At 37.4% G+C, this 10,250-nt stretch overlaps 2 protein-coding genes across 2 annotated transcripts; one reads left to right on the top strand and one right to left on the bottom strand.

Moving 5' to 3' along the window:
- Nucleotides 1–2,452: 2,452 nt before the first annotated feature.
- On the bottom strand, nt 2,453–6,143 carry LOC128021417 (NADH dehydrogenase [ubiquinone] 1 alpha subcomplex subunit 8-like). Its single transcript, XM_052608548.1, has 4 exons — nt 5,974–6,143; nt 5,082–5,245; nt 2,842–3,007; nt 2,453–2,762 (listed from the first exon to the last, which is right to left on the bottom strand). The coding sequence occupies exons 1-4, from the start codon at nt 6,022–6,024 to the stop codon at nt 2,625–2,627; spliced, it is 519 nt and encodes a 172-aa protein (XP_052464508.1). The 5' UTR covers nt 6,025–6,143; the 3' UTR covers nt 2,453–2,624.
- A 39-nt stretch (nt 6,144–6,182) lies between these two features.
- Nucleotides 6,183–9,890, top strand: LOC128020660 (MORN repeat-containing protein 5-like). The gene is made up of 5 exons (XM_052607270.1): nt 6,183–6,188; nt 6,391–6,425; nt 6,956–7,082; nt 9,348–9,420; nt 9,523–9,890. The coding sequence occupies exons 1-5, from the start codon at nt 6,183–6,185 to the stop codon at nt 9,888–9,890; spliced, it is 609 nt and encodes a 202-aa protein (XP_052463230.1).
- Nucleotides 9,891–10,250: the final 360 nt, after the last annotated feature.

Genomic DNA, 10,250 nt, shown 5'->3' with positions numbered 1-10,250 from the left:
ATGTTGGTCTGATTTCATGGTTTTATAGTGGTTTTGGGACACATTTTAGCTGGTCTGTTTCTAGATGTACTGTAGACTGAGTGTATCCAGTTAAAGCCTATGGTATATTAGTATGTTTTATTGTCCACTAAAATGGTAAATTTCATGATTGAATTATTGAGTATGATTTGAGGTGATCAAATCACTAATCCTTAGTATGAGCAACAGTTTAGTGATGCTTGCATTAGTGAAGACCAGCAAAGTTTGACATGAAATTGACCTATTGTGAGGCCAAGAAGAAAACTTTTGCCTTCACTGGTTAAGCATAAAAATGATGACTGGCAGGATGTCTTTTTGCTCTTAAGCTCTGGACATAAGGGTGGAGTTTTAAATAAATTTATGAAGAGTCCTAACATCTATCACTGTGACAAACACATTTTATATTGTTCCATGCTTACAGGATGGAAACAAGGCCATCTGTGGACCATAGCAGTCCTGTTAAAAGTCAAATCAATGCCACATATAAAGAAAAGTATCTACTCTTCCATCTATATTTACCAAAGAGAAGATTTATCAGTCTAGACTAATTAGTGATGGTTCCAAGTCAACTCTCTATTCTGACTGGATTAGCTGCAGGGTTGTCAAAGTTAACTTTTTATCATATTTCTGCCACCGCGTCACTCACATCATGCACGTGCAGTAAAGTTTCTCATAACTTATGGCTTTGTCTCAAAGGTAAGTGTCATTTCCAATGAGTTTCAACCAGGAAGACTCCATAAAAATTTGTCCCAGGAGCTGGCAATTTTAGCAATGACCCTGTTATAAAACATTAATGCGAATTTGTTTTATAATATTGTTATTATAAGTTTACAGTTATTGTTTTGCCCCAGTGTTAACTGGTACTCTTTATATGTGTCATACTTTCCTTTGATCTGATATCCGCTGGGCTTGTATCCCACAATCCCTCTGTTACTGGCACAAAGCTGGCCCTGCTCTTTTATGTTTCTCTAGCCAAGAAAATGTCAAAGCAAATTCGGCAGTGCCTCTCAGGCTGCAGTCTGACATCAGCTTACTTTTGTTCTTTTAAGAGTATGAATTTCATTCAGAATGACATTTGACTTGTATGGGGTAAGAACGACTCTTGAGCTAAATTTGCACATATGAGGGAAAAAAAGAACAAATTTAGTTCCACAGTTTGATTAAATTTCACATGTGGGACCTCCCAGAAAATGCTCCATATTGAGAGAATGATACAGCTCCACTTTACTCGGACAATGAGCGTCTTTTACCTGCGTGTCATAAAGGTTAACATTTGAAAACCTGTTATGAAAATACGCTGCAAAATGGAGCTTTGCACACAGGTTTATTTTCTTAAGACAGCAGTGCTGTTGCCTGTAGGGCCAATTGACCTGTGCTGCTCTGGCGGTGCACTACTGACTCTTTGAACTTGTAGTGTTGTTCAGACAGTCCTGCTCCAGGGGCTGGTAAGGAAGTCAGGAGGGAGCTCTGGGGGAAATTGGCCTTCACCCGAGGGGACCGAGTCTCCAGCCCCTGAGGCCCATGACACTTCACAGCCACAATCTGGTTTTGAAACACACACATCATACCTCTGGATTAAGACAGGAGGTGATGTCTGGCCAGAACAGCACACCCGGTGAATGAATGAATGAATGCACCAATATAACAAGCTTTAAGGATGAATATGTGATCGTATGAACACTTCTCACAGTCACAACAGTTACAGTAAACACAGACCAAAAACCTACAAGCTGTAGAAGGTCGAGTACCTGGACTATGTGCACGATCTCAAAATTCAGCACTGTATTTATTCTCCATGATATTTGTTGCATGCTGTCAGTTAGAACAGACTCTTTAGTCTATAGGTAAAGGCATCACACTAGAACAGAATAACATACAGTTTTGTCATTTTGAGCGCTTGTATATTCAGATTGGCTAAAGATTGCATTTAACAATGCTATTACGTAACATAGCAGCAAAGGAAATATAAATGTGAAATATGGGCAATGAGCATGCACAATTAAACATCCAATTTTTGACAATGTAGGTCCAATTTATAAAAATCAAAATCTCTAATATTAGCTGAAACAGTAATAACTATTAAGTTAATTAAATACACTAATTAAATATATAAAATATATAAATTAAACACAATTAACCTTGAAGTTATAATCTATATTCCAAAATGATATAATAAAAAATAAATTTTCAGTGTATATCATTATTTAAATCTTATTTTTAGCATTTGAATTACAATTAGAAATAGATTACTTCATTATCTTAAATTTTTTTGATTAATTTTAATACTTTTAAATCATCCTGCAGCTGAGAAAAACTGGACTTTAACACTAGGACAACAAACATCTCAAATTATTATCTGTGGAGTTGTACTGAACCTGGAATATTTTTAAAATCAAAATCATATGAAGTACACAAAAAGCAAACTGAAGCCAGGTTTAAATTAAATCTTTTTAATTCGATAACATGTTTTGAATGAACAAAAGTTATTAACATTTCTACACAATTTGTTAGGATTACAGCACATCCACTGACACCACTGTCTCTCGTCTGCTCAGAAGCACGGAGATGGTGAACATGATATTAATAGGACGGCCATTGGTCCTTTTTCACCAGTTCCAGAAGAACATACGGCTGCCGTGCTTGGATGGCTCTAGCTCAGCCTTGATTGGAGGATTGGGCTCAGGTCTTGGTCTTGAAAGGTAGGGGTTTTCAGGCAGAGGGCGAGAGGTTGCCACCTTGGTCACCTGTGGGAGAGGTCAAACGTTTAAAGTACAGGATATAGAGACCAAAAAAGACATCAAAGCAATGGATATATTGACCCACTTTGGACAGGTCTCCCAGCTCTGGCCTCTCCCAGCCCAGCTTCTCCAGCACACAGTCATCAAACCCCTTCTGCTGTTTACGGCAGTGGCGCAGCTCAGCCAGGTTAGAGTAATCCAGACAGGTCCAGTACTCTGTGAAGGACTCGGCGCAGTTCCCCTTTATCTGCCTGGGAGTCAAGCAATATGTGATTTAAAAAAAAATGCAATTACATGCTAACATTGGGGTTCAGTGTCCTAACCAGTCACAGCAAACTGAAAAAAATTCAGCCATTCAAAAAATTCTTGTTGTTGTTCTTGTTGAATTTGTTGTAAAATATCCTGAATAATGATTCCCGAATAAAGGCTTTTTTATGTTTCAAGTTTAACCCTTAAAATGTGTAGTGGTCATTTTGACTGCCAATTTTTGAAACGCCAACTAAAGGGATCATTCACCCAACAATGAGAATTCTACCCTCATTTACTCACCCTTATGTTGTTCCAAACCTGTAAGAGTTTCTTTCTTCTGTTGAACACAAAATAATATATTTTGAAGAATGTTGATAACCAAACAGTTGCTGGTACCCATTGACTTCCAAAGTATTTTTCCCCATACAGTATTCAAAATATTTTGGGTGAACAATCCCTTTTAATCTTAGCTTATTGGTCTAAAACTTACTGACTCTATTCAACTCCCTAAAGGTTTTTTTTATCATTTTTAGTATTTTTGAAACTCCCCCCCCCCCCCCCACCTTTGTTACTTCCTCCAGTGTTCATGTTCAAAAATAACCAGCCTACAATTACGGCTTATACATTTCTAATTATGCTATTTTATTACCAAATATTGGATTACATTTTTTCTTTCTTTCAAATCCAGGTTTTGCATTTTATTTTTAGAACTAACTGATCATAGGCTTTATTGATCTGAGTTCATGCACCTTAGTTTTTCAGTGAACATTGCCAAAATTATTCACAAACAATGCTTTCTTTTTTTTTTTTTTACTCAAAAACTATGGGGCATAAGCACAGATCAACAAGGCCTTTGATCACTTTCAAAAAAGAAAGACTGCTAGCGTGAAACTGAAAGAAGGATTGAATGCAAGATTTGGTGCTGATAACGCAAAAACGAAGAGATTTATAGCAGAGGGGTTAATATAAATGAAGAGCAGGACTTTGGTTTAGTGACTTTTAAGGAATGGATGGTGCTATTCGGCTCAACACCGCAGAACAGTTACTGGCAAAATGCAGCAATGCTCGTTACTTCGTGTCGCCCATTTACTTCGATTCTGATTCTATTACATGGAAAATGTTGATGTTGTTGGTAAAACATCTCAACGACATGATCAGATTTTGGTATTTTTAGTAACGTATCTTTCTTTACACTTGCCCATTCATGACAGACAACAACACACTGGAGATGCATGACACTATGAAAATACACTACAGTAATTCACCTGTTTGCTTAGCTAGTGATGAGCAAAACATCTCAAAAAACAGCTAAGTGATCAAAACATGTAATAGTGACTCATCTGCAACGATCAGCAATGATCTTTTTTTTTTTATAAACCCTTATGTTCTTTATGCAAATAATTAATTTCAAGTCACATCATGACATTGTTATATGTGACCCTTGACCAATTTCGTTATTAAATTTCCATTTCCATTGATGTATGGTTTGTTAGGATCTGACAATATTTGGCCAAGATACAACTATTTTAAAATCTGGAATCGTAGGGTGAAAAAAAATATATAAATACTGAGAAAATCCCCTTTAAAGTTGTCCAAATTAAGTTCTTAACAATGCAAACTACTAATCAAAAATTAAGTTTTAGTATATTTATGGTAGGAAATTTATAAAATCTCTTCATGAAACATGATCTTTACTTAATATCCTAATGATTTTTGGCATAAAAGAAAAATTTATAATTTTGACCCATACAATGTTTTTTTGGCTATTGCTACAAATATTCCCCAGCGACTTAAGACTGGTTTTGTGCTCCAGGGTCACAAATGTTATTATATTCACATGTTTACTTCATTCCGATATACTGCAATAAATGTCTGTATTACTGTGTTTTATTTAGCATCCTGAAAAGAATCAATGAGGATATCAGAATGCTAAATACTGAAAATTAAAATAGGAAAAAAAGGAATTTCTAATTTCCTTATAAAAAATAGGTGTGTAATGTGCTCATAATAAAAGAGAGCACACATCAGAAAGATTCTGAAGCGAAGTAAGGACGAACAGGTAAGAGAGTTGAGTACCTGAAGAAGTGGAGTGCACACTCATTGACTTTCCTCCCTTCTTTCAGACACTTTCTGGGGTCTTTCTCCTCCCAGCGGCACAGCATGAACTCTTTGTTGGCCCTGTCACATTGAGAGCCGTAGTGATGAGCAGCCGCCTTCAGTACGGCTGATGACACATTAACCTGCACACCAAACAGTCCTGAGAACATGTATAGTGCAGCACAAAATGATCCACCTTTCAGAGAAAGCATTATTTTCTCCAGCAAGAAATATATGCATTTCTTTAAAGAAATCTTGACTATTAAAGCACAATGTCTGATATTAAAACCTTTCTATTGCATTAGATAGTAACTGCCAAAATAATATGGACTGCATGGCATGCCGTTTGAACCAATGAACTATTGTGTCTATACTAAGCCTGCTACAGTAAGACAAAAGCTGTCAATATTAGATTTATTTGAGACACACACACACTGTTTTATACTGTACAAACTGTATTTTCTATTGCACTACACCTAACTCATTCTGTATGCTTTATAAGCTTTGGTACCCATGGAGACCTCAATTTAGGTCCCCAAGGTGACACAAGTCCCAATGAGTTGGTGTGTATTTAGGTTTAAGTCCCCAGCGGTGCAGGAAAACCTACACGCGCACGCGCAGAGATATTAACACAAAATATTAAAGCAACCATTGACACTTAGCAAGCTGCTAAAAACAACACCAATGTAATTTAGTCAACAAATACATTTTCCAGAGCGTTCAAATCCATGTTTTCTTTCTGATCTTCACTAACAAGCAAACCCTGCAACACCAGCTGAACACATTTAATGAACTTTACAGAGTAACATTAGCAGTGCTACTCCTGCAGCTTCAGGCTAACACCTGGCTGTTTCCATTCCTTCAGACGCACCTCTTCGACGTTCAGTTCCTGTAACGTCGGAACCTCAACCACACCGGGCATGGTGCGACTTTTAATCCACCAGAACTAACCAAAATGAGTTTGACAGTTCACGCAGAAACACAACTTCAAGGACCTCGTCTGCAGCAGGACGAGGCCGCGCGGAGAAGGTCAGTTCACTGCGCATGCGCGCATAATTACGGGCGCCTTTCGACGACGTCATGCAGGTGGAAACTGAAACGCTGTTGCGCCATCTTGGCTCCAAGCGCAACGCAAAGTTATGGCACTACCTTTCTGCTGATACCCTTCAAAACATTTACCTAGTTCTAGCATTATTAAATATTACTTATTCTATTACTTTATTAATGGATGACAGTGGCATCTGTCCCAGAGGAGTGTTAATTTTAATAAATGTAACTCCCTTTTAAGGAAATCACTTATTATGGAGATTACAATAATGGCAGGTAAATCAACTTAATTTGATGACATTTATATGCCCTATCAGTTGAATCTAGTTTTATGTGAGTATTATGTAATGTTTTACACAATGTTTCTAGTTTTTAATTATGTCTTCATGAACGAAGCAAGAGAGAGAGAGAGGTCATCACAAAGACATTAATTTATTACATATATACATACATAAACTACATTCATAAAGTGATTCATAAATACATAACTTTAAATGTAATAAGTGTTAGACCAATTTAAGGGCACAGTGGTTCTTTCAGACTTTTCAAACTTTTATTCAGGGGTTTCTGAATATTGTTTATCTTTCTCATGACTGAGAAGTTAAGAGACTTGTCATATTTTAAATATTACTCATTCATTTTCAAGTAAAAAAAACGATGTATACTTTAATAATAATTTATTTTTAGTAATATGTTCATATCAGATAGCAGGGCTCTTGGTATATAAAAAATTCTGTAATTTTAAGAATAAGGAAGAAGTGTATCAAACCATCTAATTTCCTCTCATCACATGTTGTTTTTTAAAGGATAGAGGGGACGGGTGAATACACACTTCTCATTCACACCAGATATGTCGGAGAGATGAAGGATGGCATGGATTTCCCCAATGGAAGGAAATATGAGGGAACTTGGGAGAAAGGAATATGCAAAGAGGTCTAATGTTAATGTTAATAACGTATAGCTGTTGACAACAACATTTAATATTTGACAGAGTATCAAAAATTTATTCTTACATATTTACAATAATAAAATAATACAAACCCGATTCCAAAAAAGTTGGGACACTGTACAAATTGTGAGTAAAAAAGGAATGGAATAATTTACAAGTCTCATAATCTTATATTTTATTCACAATAGAATCTAGATAACATATTAAATGTTGAAAGTAGGACATTTTGAAATGTTATGCCAAATATTGGCTGATTTTGGATTTCATGAGAGCTACACATTCCAAAAAAGTTGGGACAGATAGCAGTAAGAGGCAGGAAAAGTTAAATGTACATATAAGGAACAGCTGGGGGACCAATTTGCAACTTATTAGGTCAATTGGCAACATGATTGGGTTTAAAAAGAGCCTGTCAGAGTGGCAGTGTCTCTCAGAAGTCAAGATGGGCAGAGGATCACCAATTCCCCCAATGCTGCGGCGAAAAATAGTGGAGCAATATTAGGAAGGAGTTTCTCAGAGAAAAATTGCAAAGAGTTTGAAGTTATCATCATCTACAGTGCATAATTTCATCCAAAGATTAAGAGAATCTGGAACAATCTCTGTGTGTAAGGGTCAAGGCTGGAAAACCATACTGGATGCCCGTGATCTTCAGGCCCTTAGACGGCACTGCATCACATACAGGAATGCTACTGTAATAGAGATCACAACATGGGCTCAGGAAAACTTCCAAAAAACATTGTTGGTGAATACAATCCACCGTGCCATTCGCCGTTGCCAGCTAAAACTCTATAGGTCAAAAAAGAAGATATCTAGATATCTAAACATGATCCAGAAGTGCAGGCATTTTCTTTGGACCAAGGCTCATTTAAAATGGACTGTGGCAAAGTGGAACACTGTTCTGTGGTCAGACAAATCAAAATTTGAAGTTCTTTTGGAAAACAGACGCCATGTCATCTGGACTAAAGAGGACAAGGACAACCCAAGTTGTTATCAGCGCTCAGTTCAGAAGTCTGTATCTCTGATGGTATGGGGTTGCATGAGTGTGTGTGGCATGGGCAGCTTACACATCTGGAAAGGCATCATCAATGCTGAAAGGTATATCCAAGTTCTAGAACAACATATGCTCCCATCTAGACGTCGTCTCTTTCAGGGAAGACCTTGCATTTTCCAACATGACAATGCCAGACCACATACTGCATCAATTACAACTTCATGGCTGCGTAGAGGAAGGATCCGGGTACTTAAATGGCCAGCCTGCAGTCCAGATCTTTCACCAATAGAAAACCAATTTGGCGCATCATAAAGAGGAAGATGAGACAAAGACCAAAGACAGTTGAGCAACTAGAAGCCTGTATTAGACAAGAATGGAACAACAATCCTATTCCTAAACTTGAGTAACTTGTCTCCTCAGTCCTCAGACGTTTTCAGACTGTTATAAAAACAAGAGGGGATGCAACACAGTGGATGCAACACGGGGAAGTCATTGCCTAATGGTTAGAGGGTTGGAGGGTTGGACTCCCAATCGAAGGGTTGTGAGTTCTAGTCTCGGGCCGGACGGAATTGTGGGTGGGGGGAGTGCATGAACAGCTCTCTCTCCACCTTCAATACCACGACTTAGGTGCCCTTGAGCAAGGCATCGAACCCCCAACTGCTCCCCGGGCACCGCAGCATAAATGGCTGCCCACTGCTCCGGGTGTGTGCTCACAGTGTGTGTGTGTGTGTGTGCATTTCGGATGGGTTAAATGCAGAGCACAAATTCTGAGTATGGGTCACCATACTTGGCTAAAAAAAAAAAAGAAAAAAAAGACATGGCCTTGTCCCAACTTTTTTGAGATGTGTTGATGCCATGAAATTTAAAGTCAACTTATTTTCCCCTTAAAATGATATATTTTCTCAGTTTAAATATTTGATATGTCATCTATGTTGTATTTTGAATAAAATATTGAAATTTGAAACTTCCACATCATTGCATTATGTTTTAATTCACAATTTGTACAGTGTCCCAACTTTTTTGGAATCGGGTTTGTAGATATACTGATTAAATGGAAGACCAAAAGTACAAAATTCTAGTTGTAAACGTTTAATGGGTCGTGTTGGTAGTTGATGTTTTGAACTACATCTGTGGTTTGTCCGCTATTGAGTGAATTTGAATCAATGACACGTGATTTGACATTTTGTATTTAATGCAATTACATTTTTAAGTGTGTGTTAAGTGTCCAAATGCTTGGACTAAATATATTTGTTACACATAGGGAAAGTACACATACTGTGATGGCAAAGACAGGCGTTTCTACTCTGAGAGGTGTAATGGCCTCAAACCAGCAGGTAAGGTTGAAATTATTGGAATTATTGTGTGTGATCATTTATAGCTTAGCAGCATGATTCTCTTAAAATATAAGAAAGAAGTCTCATCATGTCTTTGAATAGGAGAATCCCAGTTAACTGATGGGGACCCCCCGCGGGCCGTCCCTGATGGTTGCTATGACAGCAGCAATGGCTTTTATGATCCCAGCACTAGAGTCGTCAAAGACTTTGATTGCAATTTTCTCAGGAATGCAGGTAAGAGAATGCGTCATGCAGTGCCAGAGCAAATTGTAGTCTGTGAGTGTGTGTGTGTTACCAAGTCATTCACAATTTCCTACACAATGTTCCATGAAATCTACAAAATCTCAATATATTACTTAGTTCCTTCATTTTCTGATCTGAAGTACCTTTTAGCAAACATTTGCCTTTGGTCCTTCCACCTGGAACACATAAGACCGCAAGCATTAGAGTGGCATAAATGGATTAGCTAAATGCATATAGATAGTGTAGAGCTAAAGAGTGAGCAGTAAGATTGTGAGATAACTCATCTGTAGGTCTTTTCTCTCGGGCAGACATGCCTCTGTGCTGTAGTCATTTGAATAGTTTTCAAGGAAAATGTAAAACACATTTCCCAGTGCCCGACGTGGGATCACTGATTTGAGGTGAATTCATTATGTCAGCCTTATAGATAGGAGGCCAGAACCCCTATCAGCACAAGACCAAGACATGTTATCGATTAGAAGAAGTTGTGGAATTAATAATGAATTAATTTATTGAATGTATCTATGTTTGTATATGTTTTGAGAAAGCTACAAGCTATATATATATATATATATATATATATATATATA

Source organism: Carassius gibelio, chromosome A10 (genome assembly GCF_023724105.1).
Source record: "Carassius gibelio isolate Cgi1373 ecotype wild population from Czech Republic chromosome A10, carGib1.2-hapl.c, whole genome shotgun sequence".
Taxonomy (NCBI): domain Eukaryota; kingdom Metazoa; phylum Chordata; class Actinopteri; order Cypriniformes; family Cyprinidae; genus Carassius; species Carassius gibelio.
This window is presented reverse-complemented; position numbering and strand designations above follow the sequence as displayed.

Excerpts from the sequence above, each read along its gene's own strand:
- LOC128021417 (XM_052608548.1), bottom strand. The coding sequence starts at position 6,024 with ATGCCCGGTGTGGTTGAGGTTCCGACGTTACAGGAACTGAACGTCGAA. Across the intron at positions 5,246-5,973 it reads AGGAACTGAACGTCGAAGAG|GTTAATGTGTCATCAGCCGT; the intron begins GTGCGTCTGAAG and ends TTTGGTGTGCAG. Across the intron at positions 3,008-5,081 it reads TGTGCACTCCACTTCTTCAG|GCAGATAAAGGGGAACTGCG; the intron begins GTACTCAACTCT and ends CTTGACTCCCAG.
- LOC128020660 (XM_052607270.1), top strand. Across the intron at positions 6,426-6,955 it reads GGAGATTACAATAATGGCAG|GATAGAGGGGACGGGTGAAT; the intron begins GTAAATCAACTT and ends TGTTTTTTAAAG. Across the intron at positions 9,421-9,522 it reads TAATGGCCTCAAACCAGCAG|GAGAATCCCAGTTAACTGAT; the intron begins GTAAGGTTGAAA and ends GTCTTTGAATAG.